General features: G+C 33.2%; 4 protein-coding genes, 2 long non-coding RNA genes and 1 pseudogene across 10 annotated transcripts; 4 read left to right on the forward strand and 3 right to left on the reverse strand.

Moving 5' to 3' along the window:
* Positions 1-5,534: 5,534 nt before the first annotated feature.
* Positions 5,535-6,401, forward strand: IDL2 (inflorescence deficient in abscission (IDA)-like 2). Its single transcript, NM_001085327.3, has one exon. The coding sequence runs from the start codon at positions 5,823-5,825 to the stop codon at positions 6,108-6,110; it is 288 nt and encodes a 95-aa protein (NP_001078796.1). The 5' UTR covers positions 5,535-5,822; the 3' UTR covers positions 6,111-6,401.
* Positions 6,402-7,266: 865 nt separating this feature from the next.
* On the reverse strand, positions 7,267-9,093 carry AT5G64670 (Ribosomal protein L18e/L15 superfamily protein). Its single transcript, NM_125863.3, has 4 exons — positions 8,502-9,093; positions 8,129-8,212; positions 7,941-8,030; positions 7,267-7,827 (listed from the first exon to the last, which is right to left on the reverse strand). Exons 1-4 carry the CDS (start codon positions 8,904-8,906, stop codon positions 7,561-7,563), a joined length of 846 nt encoding a protein of 281 aa, NP_201272.1. The 5' UTR covers positions 8,907-9,093; the 3' UTR covers positions 7,267-7,560.
* A 9-nt stretch (positions 9,094-9,102) lies between these two features.
* Positions 9,103-10,510, forward strand: AT5G64680 (mediator-associated protein). Of its 3 annotated transcripts, none has more exons than NM_180939.2 (5): positions 9,103-9,198; positions 9,424-9,575; positions 9,657-9,735; positions 9,820-9,900; positions 10,023-10,510. In NM_180939.2, exons 2-5 carry the CDS (start codon positions 9,459-9,461, stop codon positions 10,355-10,357), a joined length of 612 nt encoding a protein of 203 aa, NP_851270.1. In that variant the 5' UTR covers positions 9,103-9,198; positions 9,424-9,458; the 3' UTR covers positions 10,358-10,510. The 3 variants fall into 3 exon arrangements, with proteins under 3 accessions (NP_851270.1, NP_001154796.1, NP_201273.1); NM_001161324.1 differs by having other exon boundaries at positions 9,166-9,198; positions 9,796-9,900; NM_125864.3 differs by having other exon boundaries at positions 9,178-9,575.
* AT5G64685 lies at positions 10,373-12,403 on the reverse strand (annotated as a pseudogene; the record flags this gene model as incomplete). Its single annotated transcript has 1 exon — positions 10,373-12,403.
* Positions 12,404-12,723: 320 nt separating this feature from the next.
* AT5G09215 lies at positions 12,724-13,563 on the reverse strand. Its single transcript, NR_143192.1, has 2 exons — positions 13,333-13,563; positions 12,724-12,825 (listed from the first exon to the last, which is right to left on the reverse strand). It is a non-coding gene; the product is annotated as an other RNA (long non-coding RNA).
* On the forward strand, positions 13,127-13,563 carry AT5G09235. The gene has a single exon (NR_143193.1). It is a non-coding gene; the product is annotated as an other RNA (long non-coding RNA).
* Positions 13,564-13,609: 46 nt separating this feature from the next.
* On the forward strand, positions 13,610-16,935 carry AT5G64687 (ubiquinol oxidase; the record flags this gene model as incomplete). Of its 2 annotated transcripts, NM_001345645.1 has the most annotated exons (3): positions 13,610-14,784; positions 14,883-14,897; positions 14,950-14,957. In NM_001345645.1, exons 1-3 carry the CDS (start codon positions 14,622-14,624, stop codon positions 14,955-14,957), a joined length of 186 nt encoding a protein of 61 aa, NP_001330489.1. In that variant the 5' UTR covers positions 13,610-14,621. The 2 variants fall into 2 exon arrangements, with proteins under 2 accessions (NP_001330489.1, NP_001330488.1); NM_001345646.1 differs by lacking the exons at positions 14,883-14,897; positions 14,950-14,957 and adding an exon at positions 16,548-16,935 and having other exon boundaries at positions 13,615-14,809.
* Positions 16,936-17,670: the final 735 nt, after the last annotated feature.

Raw genomic sequence — 17,670 nt, forward strand, 5'->3', positions numbered from 1 at the left:
TCAATTTAAAAGTTTTCTTTCAAATGGTTATTTAATTGTTGTAAAATTTATATATTATAATATTATAAACACGTCCTACCATCTAGTCCTACTATCTAATCATGTTCAGTAAAATTAATTTTTATTTTTTTTAATAATATTTTTATTAAAAGATTTATAATTTAAATCAATTTAAAGTTTTCTTTCAAAATAATTATTTAATTTTTAAATATTTTTAACCATTTTGGCAAAAATAATTAGGGCATAGAATAAGAGCATATTCCTTTAAATAAGATTTGCTTTGATTTTGTAGTTAATTTTTGCATTGAATAAGGCAGTGGCAACCATTGTAAATAAGTTCCAACTCTACGATTTATTTCATAAAATGGCTGCAAAAATGTATATGTAAATAATTTTTAACTGAACCTAATTTCTATCTTTTATAATCATTTATTCCTCTATGAATCACTTATTCAACTAACACGCTATAAGACTTGCCAATAACAAGTCTAACCCCAACTCTTGTTTCATGCAACTAGTTCTAAGTCAAAGTCAAACAATGATCATATCAAACATATACAGCGTGCAATGAACTTGAATAGTGATTTAGGCAATTAGCATTATAATTAGGAGATTTTCTTTTTTTTATATATAAATAATGAATAAACTAATTACTTGCACGTGAGAGGTTCTACGTATTGTGGTTGATTCAAAGTTTCAAACACTTATGTCCCGCACGTTTAAGTTTCTATGTTTGGTCTACATGAATGCTAAACAGACCAAAATATGAAACCATGGAAGTTTAGAAAAATTGAAATTCTAACTATTGGATTTGCCACACGTTTACTCTCTCACGAATATTGTATTCTCATCTACTGCTCTCAAATATTTGCGGGAAACTAATTGCAACGTTCAAATTTGAGTGATGGATCGTGACGCTTTAGTTAGTCAAAGTCAACGGTTATGATGATATTATGTAGTTTTCTACTTTTCTTCCCTATAAGAAATTAGTAAAACGTATGATAAAATCTGAAGGTTAATTAAACAACTAGCCAAAATAAGATTTAAGTATATAGATGTGAATGATGTTTTTAGCAAATGATTTTGCTATAAAAAAATATCATACTATTATTAATTAACGTTTGATATGCTATGTTTTTGATTTTTTGGCCACTTATGTATCGTGAAATAAAAGATTGTTTAAAAAAAAAAAAAACTTTGGGATAACAGAAAGAATAAACAATATCTGGAAGTGGAATTGACGGGCTTTAGTACATTTTTCTATGGGCCTATTAGCCTAAGATTTAGTCATTCAAGGCCCATTTAATTTGTTGCTTCCTTGACCGTTAGAAAAACATCTATCATTCTATTGTGCACCACATGAGAAAGTAATTCAATAGTGTAAATTCTTCGGTAAAATCTTCGGGTAGACCAATAGTAATCTACGCTATTTTGCAGCTTCTCATTTTTTCAGAAGCCAGAGAGTAAACATCATGCCGTTTTTACTTTCTTGATGACACAAACCTGACGTCTAAATCGCCATCTTATTGTGGTCCTTCTCAGGGGCGGAGGTAGCATAGTAGCATGGGGGTCAGTTGATCCCGGTGGATTTTTAAAATTTAACTAATACTATGACATATTTAAACAAGTACATAAATATTTAATGAAAATTCTATAAGTTGACCCTAATGCCTATTGTCGAAACTATTTTTTTGACTCCTTAAACTATAAAATTTTGAATATTATAAAATAATATAGGCTATAACCACTTACAATTATATATCAGTTTTATTATTTTTTTATTTTGTGACCAATGTTTTCATGTACTTCAGTATAATATTACTTTTTCTTTAATTATTATGAATCTATATAATTACTTGTATTCATCGACCACATTTACTTTTATCTTTTTTTCCCATTTATAATGGTATTTTTTTTTAAGTATATCAACTATCATGTTTTATACAAACCAATAAAAATTCAAAAGTATGATAATATTTTCTTGTAAATTTGATAGAAAACACATAACCTATATGCAATATAATTCGAAAAACAAAACAATTACATATATTTTATTAAAATAATTTCTATATTTCGACCCCGGTAAAATAATTTCTATATTTCGACTCCGCCACTGGTCCTTCTTGCGATTAGATTTGACGTTTTAAGTTTGTGAGATGACCGACGAGACGCGAAAGCATAGCACGTGTGCGATCAGTGTTCTACTGTGATGGTCAAAGTCAAACCCAATATTTTCTAACCAAAGCGTATTTATTGTTTTGTTGAAACTAAACTGCTATGTCTCCGACAAAAAATGGGCAAATTTTACCCATAAATAGTTTTCTTTTACGATTAAGTAAATGTACATGTTTAGTAAAAAATTGGACATGTAAATGATGTGGATGCACCGAAACTAATTAAAAGTTTTAGATGATTGAAATATAAATTCTGAGCATATAATTATTTATGAAAAAGTTAACATTAATTCATCGGAAAATCAAAATGTAGCTAACGAACTTGTTAGCTCACCACATCATCAGTGTCTTCACTCTCCACCTACAAATTAAATTTATGAATTCAATCATTACTTTATTATATTTCTGTAACGCATGACCCAATTTATTTTACTCAAACCAAAAGGACCAAAAATATAAATCTTTCTACTTAATGGCGTTGAAATGTTTTGAAAAACTAATTTCTCGGCGAAACAAGAGAAATCACAATATAATGTCTGGAGTAATCTATACATGCAAGTATAATAGGAAATATGGATGAGGCTTTTTGTATGCCAGCCTCGGACACGGTACTTGGTGCGACATATCATGTGAATGCTCGAATCACTTTCAATGAATATTCATTGATGACTCACGATTCATGAGTTGTGACCGTGACTCGTGACTCGACTCATGAGACATGCCTCGCACCACCTTTACCCCGACCGTTCCGTACACTATATACGCGTATTTAAGTACGTAACGTTGATTTCTTCACAGGTATATGTATTCTTATCACATGTATAAACACGATCGATCGCACGTGTGCATATTTTTTAGTTATTACTTGTTGTGCGTTCAAGTAGTTTTATTTTTTTCTATAAGTAACATTTGTGGGTTCACATAGTTGCAGCGCAATGAGGAATTAAAAATATAATTTTGAAGATTTATTAAAATTTGGTTTACTATTTAACGTTGTTTGGGATTTAGTTAATGATTTACTGAGTTGTGGTTTTTTAGAGAACATGAAGGCGAATGGATATCTAGTGTAAAAAAGTTTAACTATTTATTTACTATTACGTACAAACAACATTGGTTTAAAGACGGAACTCGCTATTCACAAAGTATTTTCTCTTCTTGTCTGCATCACATACTACATTTAAATTCACCTTTGAATTCATGAAACAAAACTTTGTGTGAATGGTGATGCGTCTTGTGTTTTATTACATTCATCACAAAACAAATGTCGGTTGATTTCTTACTAATGATGTGATCAGAAAGCACACCCAATTACCATTAGTATATTGTTTAGTATATATTTATGATACTACATTATATTAATCAATGGTCCATAACTATACTTCACTAGAAACCTGTACAACCAATCTAGGGATTAGCTAGAATTGTCAGTCAGTTTCGTGTTGGCCTAAAATAAAATAATTTTGAAACACTATTTCAAATAAAAGAATGAAATAATAATGGAGAAGTACGGTTGCTAGATTTGTAATAGGGTAGCTAAGACGTAGTCAGTGTTTGAAATAGTAGAGAAAGGTATGGGACTTAGACCAACTTTAGATTTCAACTGTTGTTCCTGACATTACCAAGACTCTTCTATTTTAGTTTACTTTCTGTTCGTGTACTTCTTCTCATAATATTGGGACAATAAGAGTCATTTTACTCCATACTCATTGAAATGTTTTTAATTTAATTTCCATAAAAGATAACTATTACAAGGTATCAGGTCTAATAATCATTTATTCTGACCTTTGTCATGTACGTTAACCAAGAAATAAAATTTTGAAAGCAAATTTTAATTAATTTGTAACTCAATAGATCACATACTATTTGGTCTGTTGTATATATGTCCATTAATCTTTTGTAATTTGTATGCCAAGTAGACTTATGGCTCTGAATTTCATTTATTAGATTTCCTTTTACAAAAGTGGATGAAAAATGGTAAAACCGTATAAGTGTTGGGAAGAGGTTGCATTGAATGAAGAACTCTAATTAACTCTAATGGAAAAAGCTTAGATAAGAGATTGAAATGGCAAGAACGGTGATTGATATATGGACTGTGTGCATACGTGTGTCTACACAAAATATGGTAACATATATGCATTTGAAGTAGCTTAAATTGAGGAAGATTTCGCAATAAAGATTGAATAGTCGCAATGTTGTGACATAATTATAATCGGTCACTATATTTAGACTGGGGCCTGTCATATTTTCTCCTAACAAAAAAACTATAAAATTATATAAAGTTTTGAGTCTTGACATAACATAGAAAAGGCTTTACCTTACCATATCACTTTGTATTAATATTTTCTCTTTGCCCACTTTCTCCGTTCTTTCTTATTCATTGAACATAGGTGACATGAAACCTTGCATCCAAGGCATTTGAAGAAACAAACGAATCTATCTTTATTTGTTATATAATCTTTTTATTTCCTTTGTTTTTGTCAATATTATAGAAAATTATTATATACCAGAGGTTATAGTCAACTAATTAATTGGATTTTTATTTTTTGTAATGTTAAACTTATCCACCAGAAAGATTATATGTGTAATGTAATAACTGGACTATTTTGTAAAATCATATTTTAAAATTATAAAACCTCAAACCTTACTGAAAACAGGTGATTTCAAAATTTCATGCAAGTAAATGTTGAACTTTCCAATTTTATAAATAGTCTTGTTAAGCAAGAGTTTTACGATAATCCCTCCCAAAGCACTATAGCTTTAAAATTACTATGTTAGTTGTGTCGAAAATACAAAGCAAAAGAGAATAATTCTATGCAACTGTTGACAAGAGAAAAACACATTATTGCGCCGTACAAACGTCTTGTCTCCATTTCCATAAGATAATTTGTTTTGAAATATATAAATCTTAAGCGAGCTATCGACTATCGTTAGTGTTTTTGATGAATATGATGAAAACTAATGGGATGTTTTCATTACTCTAATAACTTTCGCATAAAAGTGAAAGACAACGAATATGGAGGATATCAAAAGTTTCTGGTTTAATTTTCTCGGCATTTCATTAAAACTTTCCATACCTTTCAGTAAACAAATCTTCGTTCCCTATAATTTTTCAGATCATATGTGGGTCAAGTAAAAAACACTCCCCCTTTAACCTAAACCACTTAATGACAATAAGTCTACAACCATTTTGTGTGCTTAGTTACCATAAATTTTGCCTTAATAATTTAAGAACTGTAAATATTTGTGCCCTGCAACATTTTTTCAATAAACCTAAACTATCAACAATTATAAGTCTAAAAAAATCTACCACCAAACAGTTTCTTCGGCTTGTAGACCAAAACCAGTTGTCAACAAGTCTACAACTACTTGCATAGTTGAATAGTTCGTGAAAAAATAAAGAGAAAGTATATATCAGAAGTAATTAAATACACACGAAAACATAACTCAAAAACCTCTTCTTAGTCAGATTCTCTCTCTATCTATCTCTCTCAATCTCCATCTGCCCATATTTCTTGCTGTCAACAAATTCATTCAGCAATCTCCTTTTTCCCCATCAACAACAAACAAAAAATAAAGTCCTTTCACAACAATTATATTTAGAACAAATTCACCAAAAACCCTTCCACAAAAAACCTCTCTTCTTCAACAATGTCGTCTCGAAACCAAAGATCAAGAATCACCTCTAGTTTCTTCGTCTCCTTCTTCACTAGAACCATTCTTCTTCTTCTCATTCTTCTTCTTGGTTTCTGCAATGGAGCAAGAACAAACACGAACGTCTTCAACTCGAAACCACACAAGAAGCACAACGACGCCGTTTCTTCTTCAACTAAACAGTTCTTGGGGTTCTTGCCACGTCACTTCCCTGTTCCAGCTTCTGGTCCCTCCAGAAAACACAATGATATTGGTTTACTTAGTTGGCATCGATCTTCTCCGTGAGAAAAAGCTTGAAAGGTCTTGAATTTTATTTTCTTTCTTTCTTTTAATTAGTTATATGTTTCTTTCATTCCGGTTCCTCTCTTTTACCCTTTGCTTTTGAGTTTTAAGTTGGTGTAAATGTTTTTTATTTTATTTTTTTTTGGTAATGCCAAGAAAATGGTTATTTTTGTTTGATTAATGTCGACAAGGCTAAACATATGATTTATTATTATGAAATTGTAATTGGAAGTTGTATTATTTTTTGGATAGCTCGAATTTGTAATATTGCACGTATCAAAGTGTGTGAGCCGATCATCCTCATGATATACACGTGTTCTTGTTATTATAATAATAATTTAACTATCTGAAAAAGTTTATGATTAGTTCGAAAATTGACTTTGAATATTATATCACAAGGACTAATTTGTATGTGTGTTTGTAAAAGAATAGATCAAATCTTTAAACTTTAAAGAGGTTTGAAATATATGGTGTAACTAAAAAGTCTGATGTAGAATGGTCTTGAGATTTATAATCGACTTTTTTCTTGGGATCTATCGATTTGTTTTAATGATAACCAATAATGTCTTTGAAATGTCTATTGTGATTTGTCAATGTGATGGACCAAGGTTGCATCTAATTCTATAGCCATTTAATTTATTTTGACATTAAACGTGACATTTATGCCGGAAGGTGATCATCAATAGGTACATAAGATCAGAAAGGTGTGATCAATAGAAGAAGATAAACAGAAACATTTTTAAAATATAGTGTATGATATTGAACTGCACTTGATTTTAAACAAATACGTAATGATCATTTTTAAAGACAAATAAACCGATCTAATTACATATTTATTTGATAATAAAATACCAATCGAGTACTCTTTTTTTTTCGTAGTTATTTAATATAATCAATGCTATAATTAACAGTACAGTACTCATCATTACATGTTTGTTAAGAGTAATGAGTTCTGAAACCTCGAAATCTATCTTCTTCTTCTTTAATCACGTTCGGTTGTTCAAATTCAGACAATCATAGCCCCTTTTCGATAAATTAGGTAAATTTCGCACATCGTTTTGGTAAAATAACACTGCAAAAAAGGGACATAATCTCATAACCTATATATTTGCAGTTGCAGATTTTAGCATCTTTAGTCAAAAAAAGCAAAGTTACCATTGAACTCATTAACATTAACAACGCCTCAACCAAACCGGATAATAATGAATTCAAATCTAACGTGATTGTTCTCTGGTTTTCTCAACCTTCTACAAGAACAGGCCTTGATCCCAAACAACAAGTCTGAAAATGGTTGAATAACTTGTTGTGGCCAACTACAGATAAAGTAAAACGAGAAAGACCTTATTTGTCAAATTAAAATCCGACATTCTCAATTTTCTAGTGGTGAACATTGACCAAGAAACAACACAAACAACTTAAACAGAAACATCAAACGTTAAATGGCAGCCCAAAATTATGATTCAACAGGAGATTCAACTTTGGTCTCCTCAGCTGCAAAGAAGGGAATGGGTTTTTTCGGAGCTGGAAGACGTCCAATGCTATCAACCTTATCTTGTTGTTTAGGAGGTGGTCGCGCTGCTTTTGGCAATAACCTTCCTTTCTTCTCAAACCATTCCGGTTTAAGCAATGCCCTTAAGCCCAACTTGTTGTAATACACTCTTCTCACTGATCCTCCTGCTGCTTCCACCACCTCTTTGGCCCTAACCGTCACTCTCGAAACCTGTAATAAACACGCTCATACCGATCAACTGAACATCTAACTAAGCAAATACATTGACTGGTGCAACGGCTCTAGAGACTACAGAGCAAAAGTTAATAACGCAAATGATAAACCTCGAAATGAAGTGGCCATTTGATATCATCAGCACCACGACCCATTAGTCTTACTCCATCTTCTATTTGCTTTCCTATGGCTCCCACATCCTGCAAACCGACGTTAATGTGTTCAGTAAGAATCAGACATATTAAGAATCCTAAACTCAATTTAAACCGTTGAATCAAAGAGTGAAGTATGACCGAACCTTGAGCGTTTTCATTGTAATCAATTCATGAGAATCTATCTTCCCAGCGTTTATGAGTTTAGCAATCTTCCCTAGACCAACCGGCTGCATCACAAAACAATCATAAACATCTTTAGTCGCTGCATCAATAGAGTGTCAAATCCTAAATCCTTACACACACAGTATAACCTACTTCACCACAAGCAGCTAAAGAACAGCAATAATGGCATACAGAAAGAAGAACAAGAGTGATCCATCTGATTTAGATTCTCAAATTCGACCTAATCTAAGGAATCAATCACAAATGTTAACCCTTCGAATCAAGGGAAGCTACAAAATCCGAAACTTGACCTCAGAAATGAAAATCCCAGAACTAAAAGGCACAAGCTTGAACCTGAAAATGGAGCTTAAATTTGTTCTTGAAGCCACGTTTGGGTAAACGACGTCGTAGTGGAGTCTGACCACCTTCGAAACCAAACTTCATCGTTCCTCTCGCTTTTTGCCCCTTGTGACCTCTTCCAGCAGTTTTACCTTTACCAGACCCAATACCTCTTCCTTTCCTCGTCTTGAGTTTTCTCGGCACATTGTCTCTCAGATCGTTCAAGCTCAATAAACTATAAGCCCTGATTCCTTGAAACGACAAAGCCCTGCTCGTAGAGGTCGGAATTTGAGTAGAGATCGGAGAAGGACGGCATTGAAGAAGTGGTGAAGAAATGATGAATCTGGGTTTCGCGGTTTGATGAAACGAAGAATTGATGAGTGATGTTGATATGATCGACAAGAGTCTTCTTCTTAACATTTCTTCGTTGCGGGATCAAGTAGATTTCGATTTTAGAGATCTCCTGATGAAATTTTGATTATTCCATTTTGGGGATTTAGGGTTTATGAGATTTCAGTGAAGAGCTACTGAATCATCCATCACCATTGCTTTCTTCTTCAGTACTGTCACTTAAAGGCCCATTATGGCCCAAATGTCTTTTCCACCCGCCAATTCACTAAACTATGTCGTTTTGAGTGAACTTCAAAATAAAATAAAACAGAGAAATAAATTGGGAAGGGTTTTAGGTCATCGCCGAATTGCTATTTCTCCGGTAACGATTCTCTCTCTTTTCCGCCGCCGACGAAGCCATCTTTCTTTCTCTTTAGCTTTCTCGTTCCGATTTGCATCCAGTTTCTTGATTTTTCTAACTAATTTATGTCTTTTGAAGAGATTTATAATTGCGATTTTGACAGAGTTTGAGTTTGTTCAAAAGCTTTGTTTATTATATATGTTAAAGCTCTCGCTATATTTAACACTTGTTTTCTCGATTTTGCAGGTTTTGTGAAATCGCGAGAGCTGATTTGAGCAGAGATGGATTTCGATTTCAAAGTTTCCGGAGATTTCATAGTCAGTGGCGCAGAGCAGCTAGATGACACTGATTTGACGCGTTCTGATGAGTTTTGGCTTATCCAAGCCCCTTTAGGCCAAGTATGTTTAGAGAATGATTCTTTATTGCAAATTTGATCCTCATGTAATGTTCTACAGCTAAATGACTTTTCTTTATCGCAGTTTCCAGAAATCGAAGAGAACACTCTTAAGATTGAGCCAGACAAAGATGGGTTATTTGGAGAATTCAAGGATTCAAATGGTATGTTTATGTTTTGTGTTCTTTCATACTCTTTAATATTTTAGTTTTGATCTCCAAAAGCTGGCTCATTACACCTTTGTTTAGGTGCAAAGTATGATCTTGCTAGCTTTCATTCTCAAGATGCTGGTGCAGAGTTGATTATACCTTCTGAAGAATCAATGATTGGTATATTCCCATTACTTTACAGTTGTGTCTTGTTTAGGTTTTGGTCGTTCAGTTTACACAGTTTTGTTTTACCACCTGTTTCGTTAATAATGATTCTTCTGTTGTTGTTCGTTTTATGATAGTTGGGAAGATTACTCGGCGAGTTGCATTAGTTCGTTACCCTGAACCAAACGAGTTGCTTCAGAAAATGAAGGCTAGAACACAACAGAAGCTTGTCGGATCAGTGACGAATTCCTCTAAGAAATCATCTAACCTTACTCAAAGCAGCCGGCATAAAAGCGGCACACGTAGCAGCAGAGAGAAGAGCATGTTCTCTGGCTTCACCGAGACTCCAAAGTCGCCAAAAAGAAAAAATTCAGAGTCTTCCTCAGGTAAACATCGGAGCTCAACAAGTACGGTTTCAGGCTCTTCAGAACGATCAGCAAAGTCCAAGAAGAAGGTGAAGAAGGAAGAGTAAAGATCTTTGCTCCTGTTTTTTTCAAAGAGAATGTTTGTGACTGTTAAGATGTTGAATTTCGATTATGCAGATGATAAACAGCCAGTAATGTATTCAAATTCATAAGTTATTTCGCCGTAGATGCTTATAAAAGTTCAAGCTTATTAGCTACCATGGAACAAAGTAAAAGTAAAATACAGCTTTTCAGCTATGTTTGTTGTTCTTTTGTCTTCAAGCCTCTGTGGTTGGAGTTGTTGCAGAGTCTTGTGATATTGGCTTCCATTGTTGCGGAGTTTGAGCTTTCGTTATCGAGAGAGCATGGATTTCTTTCATCTCTTCTTCAAGAGCAGCGTTCACAATACGGTGCCTCTCGAGCAATCTCTTCCCCTCAAACTGTTCCGAGATAATCTCAACCACAAAACTCGCGCCACAGCTGGGAAAAAAGGGTAAAGTTTAAATTGAAAACTGGAGATGAGATGTCAAAGGTCGATGATTGAATAAATGGTATAGTGATCATAAGACTTTACCCTCCAGATGTGTCGATGACTTCCTGGTTTTACACATGAATTAAACCAAGTCAGTGATGTTGTTATAAAGAAATAAGATCACTTATGCCCAAACCACATAAGTGAGTAGTCATGTTAATATGGGCTAACCCACCCCAATTAAACCCACCCCATTTAAAGTGACAATATCATTTCCATAGCCATTTGCTTTATATCCTCATCATCACAAGTGACGTACTTCTTCAATAGTAATTCAATCCTCCATACTTGGGTGAAGTATACATTCGATGTCGGATACTTGGAACCTGAAATATAAGTAGTGATTACACTAAATGGCTTCAACAAGTCACAAATCTTTTCACCACGATCCCACTCATCATCTGATGGTAAAGACTTATAATTGGTGTCAAAAGCCTTCATGCTATCAAATGCTTTTCTAAACTTCAATGCTCTAGCGAGCATTTCATATGTAGAGTTCTATCTGGTTGGAACATCAAGAGATAACCCTGCCCCACTCCTTATTCCCACTCTCTCTACACAGGCTGCAAATGCCTCTTTCCTCTGTGGAGATGCTTTAACATATAAAACACTTTCTCGAATGTTGTGTAAAACATCCTTAGCTAACTCTAAACCTTTCTTGACAATGATGTTAAGAATATGAGCACAACATCTAATGTGCAGAAATTTCCCATCACATAACAAACCACTGCCACTAATCATCTGAAGCTGACCCTTGAGGATTTTCACCATACTATTATTATTGGTAGCATTGTCTAGAGTCATAGAAAGTACCTTTTTTTCTAGTCCCCATTCCTTTAAACAATCAAGAATCCTATTAGCAATATGTTCACCAGTGTGCGGAGACTTCAACTCACAAAAATCTAGAATATAACTGTGTAAATGCCAACCTTCATCGATAAAATGCCCAGTTACACAAATATAACTCGTCATACTAGCCTTAGCTGACCACAAGTCCGAAGTAAAAGAAACTCTACCACGATGCTTTGCAAAAAGCTCTTTTAACTTTTCTTTTTCTACTTCATATCTCACAAAAACATCAGCAGCAGCAGTTTGCCTACAAATAGGCTGATAATCCGGATTTAAATATTTGTCTCTCGCTCGGACTTTCTCATATTCTACGTATCGAAACGGTAAATCATGATAGATAATGACTTCACTAACCATCTCACGATCTATCTTCTGATCATATACCGGCCTATCTATCTTCTTAGGCATCTTAGGACACTTCTCTAAATGGCGACTTAAGTGATTTGTTCCATAATTTCCATGTGGTCTACTACTAGTACATATCACCAACTTTGTACCACAATGTATGCACTTAGCTCTTTCTTTTTCATCACTCTCTAACCCTACTGAAATGAAATCATCCCAAACATTTGAAGTTTTGCGTCTCTTACGTGGAGTTTGTTGAGTTTGAGTCGGCTGAATTTGTGTTTCACTTTGCTCCGGTGCTTGCACTTCTGCATCTTCCTCATTCATGTCTATTAAGTCATTTTGTGCATTGAGAAATGCAATTGTTTGTAGAGACTCTAAATCCATTCTGAAAAAAAGAGAAACAAAAGCACTAACGTTAGTTTACAAAACTAAGACTCAAGACTCAAAAAACACGAACCTGTTTCTATCAAGAAACCACTTTACTTTAGTTTTCAATTCATATAAAACACTTAAACACAACAAACCTGTTTCTATCAAGAAACCAAACAAACAAAACCAATAAAGAACATTTTGAGTTTGAAATATAAGAAATACTAATAAAATCATGCTAAATACGACCAATCATTTGAGAAGTACTAATAAGAAAGCCTCACGTAGCCCAAAAGTCCAAAACAAAACTTCACTAATTAAGAAAAAAGGTAAAACGATGGAAGAAGAATTGGTGGTACACACGTCACTTCCCAGTTTGGAACAAAATTGGGTCTGGAACAAAATTGATGGAAGAAGAAAGATGGGTCTTGTTCCTTTACCTGAGTGAATTGGAGAGAGAGTTTTTTTCTCAGCAAGATCTCAGCAAATTGATTCGATTAGCGACGCAACAAATTGTTCACTGTGTCTCTGCAAATTGTTCTTTAGGTTAGAAATAAATGGGCTATCCATTTATTTAAGAGAAAACCCATTTAATAAGTGGGCTTAACTGGGTTAACCCATTTAACCAATTAAAACAATTTTTTATAAATGGGTCTAAATGGGCTATTTATTTAACAACATACCCATTTAATTAAATGGGCAGTGAAACCCATTTTAACATCACTATAAGTGAGTAATGATCCAGCCTAATGATCCAGTTTCACAAAGATTTCAAATTTTAGTCTGCAGCTTCATCCCCTCTTATATATAACCAAGAACAGAGGAGGATGTGTGATCGATCCCCTCATGCATGTGTGATCGATCCAAATTGTAAATTGTTTCCTACATTTGGACGGATTTAATAACAGTGAACAACAGAGAGAGAGAGAGTATTAGTTAGTTTACCAGATGAACAGGGCTAAGTTTTGAAGTCAACGAAGCTTGGACTTGCTCCTTTGTTACACCCATCTCTCTCTTGCTCTCTGTTTAAATTTTGTGCAGGGGTGATTTGCAAAAGCTTTGTGTGCCCTAATGATTCTAAATGGGTGAACCGAGTAAATATGGGGCCCGACACGAATATATTCTCTTCTTCTTAACTTTGACATATTCGATACTATCCATAAACACACACACACACCCTTAAAAAGGCAAAAATCAGGGAAAGGAAAAAACTAACAAGAAATTTGTATTTTATATGCTCACTTGTGTCTTTATGTTGTAATGTTTTTGATCCAATGTTTGAAACTTTCTGATATAGTTTCATTGTGCAAGAAGAGAAATGTGGATCAACCAAATTCTCAGAATCTCTGCTGCTTCTGCTCCATAAACTGGTTATGCATTTTTGGAGGAACCAATATCATATCCATTCTATGATATGATGGATAGATTCAGGATCATCATCTCTATCTGTTGTCTTCTTAGTTTACTCTGTCTCGGGTTATCCAAACAGCAGACGTGTGTGCTTACATAAACACAGATCAACAGAACCAAAAGCTCTAAACAAGACCGGCTCTTCAACAAGAGACATAACCACCAAGTAGACAGAGTCTCCCTTGCACTGCATTAGTAATCACCAAAAGTCTATTCCTGTTTTGCTTCTTCTCTCTGCGTAACTTTTTTACAATTCATCAAAAAAAAAGGAACCAAAACCCATCCGAAGAAAAAAGGAAATAAAGCCCATTCAAAGAAAAGGAAATTAAGAACAATATTCAATACAAATATCTGCTTATGTCAAAGTCATTAACCGACTCCAACGGCTACATTGAACAAACGGTTATCATTATAGATCAAGACCTAATTAACACTTTGCTTATAAATACAGATTCTCACACGCAGCCTCTTCTAATTCTTCCTTGAGAGAAAAAAAAAATCAAAAACTCTCTGATTCACGCATCTTCTTCTTCTTCTTTAATTTTCTTCTTGAGAGAATCTCTTTATACAGAGACTCTGTGTGAATTCCGATGATCCATTATTGAAGAAGTGAAAAGTCGATGATGATGATGATCTCCTCTGCAACATGATGATCCATAAGAGTTGATTTCACTTCTCTCCGTTGAGTCGGTGGAGCCAAGGCGGCTGTTAACGGCGACTAAACCACGTTTGTTCTCAACGATCCGTACGATTACGTCTTACGAGGCGTTCTCAGCAAGCCATCTCTTGAACCCTCATGTTGCATATCGGCTTGGATTGGAGGTATGAGATTTGCTAGCACGATTACTTTGGGAGAGAAAGCTTCGACTAAGGAGGAGGACGCGAATCAGAGGAAAACAGAGAAGGAATCCACCGGTGGAGACCAAGGAATCGCGAATCAGAGGAAAACAGAGAACGAATCCACCGGTGGAGATCAAGGAATCGCGAGTTATTAGGGTTTCACAACCTTCAGGTATAATTTCCTTTCTTACTTAAAAAATAAAAATTCATATAACATAGTAATAGTTTTGATTATTTTTTTATAGTAATAAATATCAAAGGTTTTTTAAAAAAATCATATAACATAGTAATAGTTTTGATTTTTTTAAGAAGTTATATAATAATACTAAATTAATATGACGTTGTGAAATATAACCAGATTTTGGATCCCGCCATTTAACCATGGTCATTAGTGATTCCAATAATCCAACATGTTTTTCACATCTTCATGTATATTTAGCATTTATTTTTATTTTATTTTCTTAAAAGTTTTTTAATTCTTTTTTATTTTATTTTAAAGGTATTATAAATATTAAATTAATATGACGTTGGGAAATTTAACCGGATTTTGGATCCCGCCATTTAACCGTGGTCATTAGCGATTCCACAAATCCAACATATTTTCACATCTTCATGAATATTTAGCATTTATTTTTATTTTCTTTTCTTAAAAGTTTTTTAATTCTTTTTTATTTTATTTTACAGGTATTATAAATATTAAATTAATATGACGTTGTGAAATCTAACCGGATTTTGGATCCCGCCATTTAACCGTGGTCATTAGCGATTGCACAAATCCAACATGTTTTTCACATCTTCATGTATATTTAGCATTTTTTTATTTTTTTTTCTTATAAAGTTTTCAACTCTTTCTTTTTTTTTTTTTTTTTTAAAGTTCTATAAATACTAAATTAATATGACGTTGTGAAATGTAACTGGATTTTGGATCCCGCTATTTAACCGTGGTCATTAGCGATTCCACAAATCCAACATGTTTTTCACATCTTCATGTATATTTAGCATTTTTTTTTTTTTTGTTATAAAATTTTCAACTCTTTTTTTTTTTAATTATAAAAAGTTCTATAAATACTAAATTAATATGACGTCGTGAAATCTAACCGGATTTTTGATCCCGCAATTTAACCATAGTCATTAGCGATTCCATAAATCCAACATGTTTTTCACATCTTCATGTATATTTAATACTTCGTTTGAGTTTTTTTTCTTACAAATAATGTTTTAAGTAAATTGTATTGATTTTAAACTAAAACTTTTTTATCAACGAAATTGTTTATAAAGAAAAAAAATATTAATTCTAAGTGTTGAATTTAAATACGTTGAAAATTAATCGGACTTGGCATCTCTTCTTTTTAGTCCTTAAGTCTTGTGATGTCATAAGTTAAGTAAATCGTTTTTATTTTTATCTAAAATTTTTTAATCAATCAAATTGTTTAGAAAGAAAATTAATTTTAAGTATTAAATTTAAATACGTTGAAGACTAACTGGACTTGGTATCCCGGTTTTGGTCCATAGTTTTTGTGGTGTCATAAGTTCAACATGTTTTTCACATAATTTACATAAAAGTGTTTTTTTGCAAATAAAGTTTTAAATTGTTTTTTTTATCTATAATGTCTTTAAGTAAAAGTCAAAAACTTTGGAGGAAGCTTTTTGACAAATAAAGTTTTTTTACAAATAATGTTGCATGTTTAAAAGTCAAAACATTGGAGGATTAAGCTTACATTATTTTCATCAAAATAATGATGATTTCGTTAACATAACAAGTGAGGATTTCTAACCACCATGCCACTGCAAATATAAAACCTATTGGAGTCTCTATCATGAGCCTAACCTAGAAGAGGAAAAAAAAACATTTAACCATTCAAAAGATATTCAAAAGATTGTTTTGACATCAACTTGTTTCTCTGTAAAAGATCAAGAAAGTGAAGAACAGAGTGATTGATATGCATCAAGGCAGAGTTTGAACTTCTCTTGTGCTCCTGTGAATTTCCACCACATTTACCAAATTAGTTTCTGAAGATGATCGCAAGAAAACATGCAAAACCTTTTTTTGACATTAAATGTATATATACCTGAGAAGGCCCTGGGTGTTTATCTGGATGCCATTTCAAAGCTGCAGACCTGAAGAAAATCTCTACTTCCTTTGGTGTGGAAGAGAAGATTGTGTAGAGCCTTTTTAGCATCAGAACGCTTCTCCTTAACCGTACATGTGTATCTTATAGAGTCCTGAGATCAATATTTTCACTTTTTCAGCTTAATGAAATTCAACAACAAACTAGATAAGCAAAATTGACGAAAGTTATAATAATAATAATAGTCTTCCTATTCATGATTCCAAAATCTGAACAAACCAAACAACCACAAGATCTTCAATCAAAATTCTCAAATTTTCAGCTTTTGAATAGCTTATAGCTCATAGAGTTTTAAGAACACAAATTATAGCCACAGGTCTCATATACCTTTGAAGCTCGTTTGCCTTCAGAAACTTTACCACTCTGCCAAAAAAATTTGATACAAGTATCAAAACATTTAAATATCGAAACAGAGCATGGAATTAGAAATTGCAAAACCGGTTCACATCGATTCACCAACACATTCACGGGCCAGTATCAATCTCTTTTCAATTTTCTATTTTGGGCCAAATTCTTCATCCTTTAACCCAAATCTTATCTTTCATGGGCCGAGATTTATATTTCGTATTTGTAGTTCTCATATGCGATTTTCCGATTTTTTTAAACAAATTACTTGCTACTTCTTAATTCTTATGATGATGCATCAGACAATAAAACAACATCACTATTTGCACTATGCTCACAGATTGAGGGTTTTTAATATAATGGCCACGTATAATATGACCGTTTATGTGGAAGTTCTTTTATTATATTATTGTGGAATGCAAATGGACAAGGACAACAGAGATACTAATTATAAAATCAAAACAAAAAGATACTAATTCTAAAATAAAAAGAAGAAGATACTAATTATAAATCATTTATAATTGTTTCCTTTTTCTCGTAATATCACCTGCTCGATTCA

This window comes from Arabidopsis thaliana, chromosome 5 (genome assembly GCF_000001735.4).
Source record: "Arabidopsis thaliana chromosome 5, partial sequence".
Classification (NCBI taxonomy): Eukaryota; Viridiplantae; Streptophyta; class Magnoliopsida; order Brassicales; family Brassicaceae; genus Arabidopsis; species Arabidopsis thaliana.

Excerpts from the sequence above, each read along its gene's own strand:
- IDL2 (NM_001085327.3), top strand. The coding sequence starts at position 5,823 with ATGTCGTCTCGAAACCAAAGATCAAGAATCACCTCTAGTTTCTTCGTC.
- AT5G64680 (NM_001161324.1), top strand. The coding sequence starts at position 9,459 with ATGGATTTCGATTTCAAAGTTTCCGGAGATTTCATAGTCAGTGGCGCA. Across the intron at positions 9,736-9,795 it reads AGAATTCAAGGATTCAAATG|CTGGCTCATTACACCTTTGT; the intron begins GTATGTTTATGT and ends GATCTCCAAAAG. Across the intron at positions 9,901-10,022 it reads TTCTGAAGAATCAATGATTG|TTGGGAAGATTACTCGGCGA; the intron begins GTATATTCCCAT and ends GTTTTATGATAG.
- AT5G64670 (NM_125863.3), bottom strand. The coding sequence starts at position 8,906 with ATGTTAAGAAGAAGACTCTTGTCGATCATATCAACATCACTCATCAAT. Across the intron at positions 8,213-8,501 it reads AATTTAAGCTCCATTTTCAG|CCGGTTGGTCTAGGGAAGAT; the intron begins GTTCAAGCTTGT and ends TTTGTGATGCAG. Across the intron at positions 7,828-7,940 it reads AATGGCCACTTCATTTCGAG|GTTTCGAGAGTGACGGTTAG; the intron begins GTTTATCATTTG and ends TGTTTATTACAG.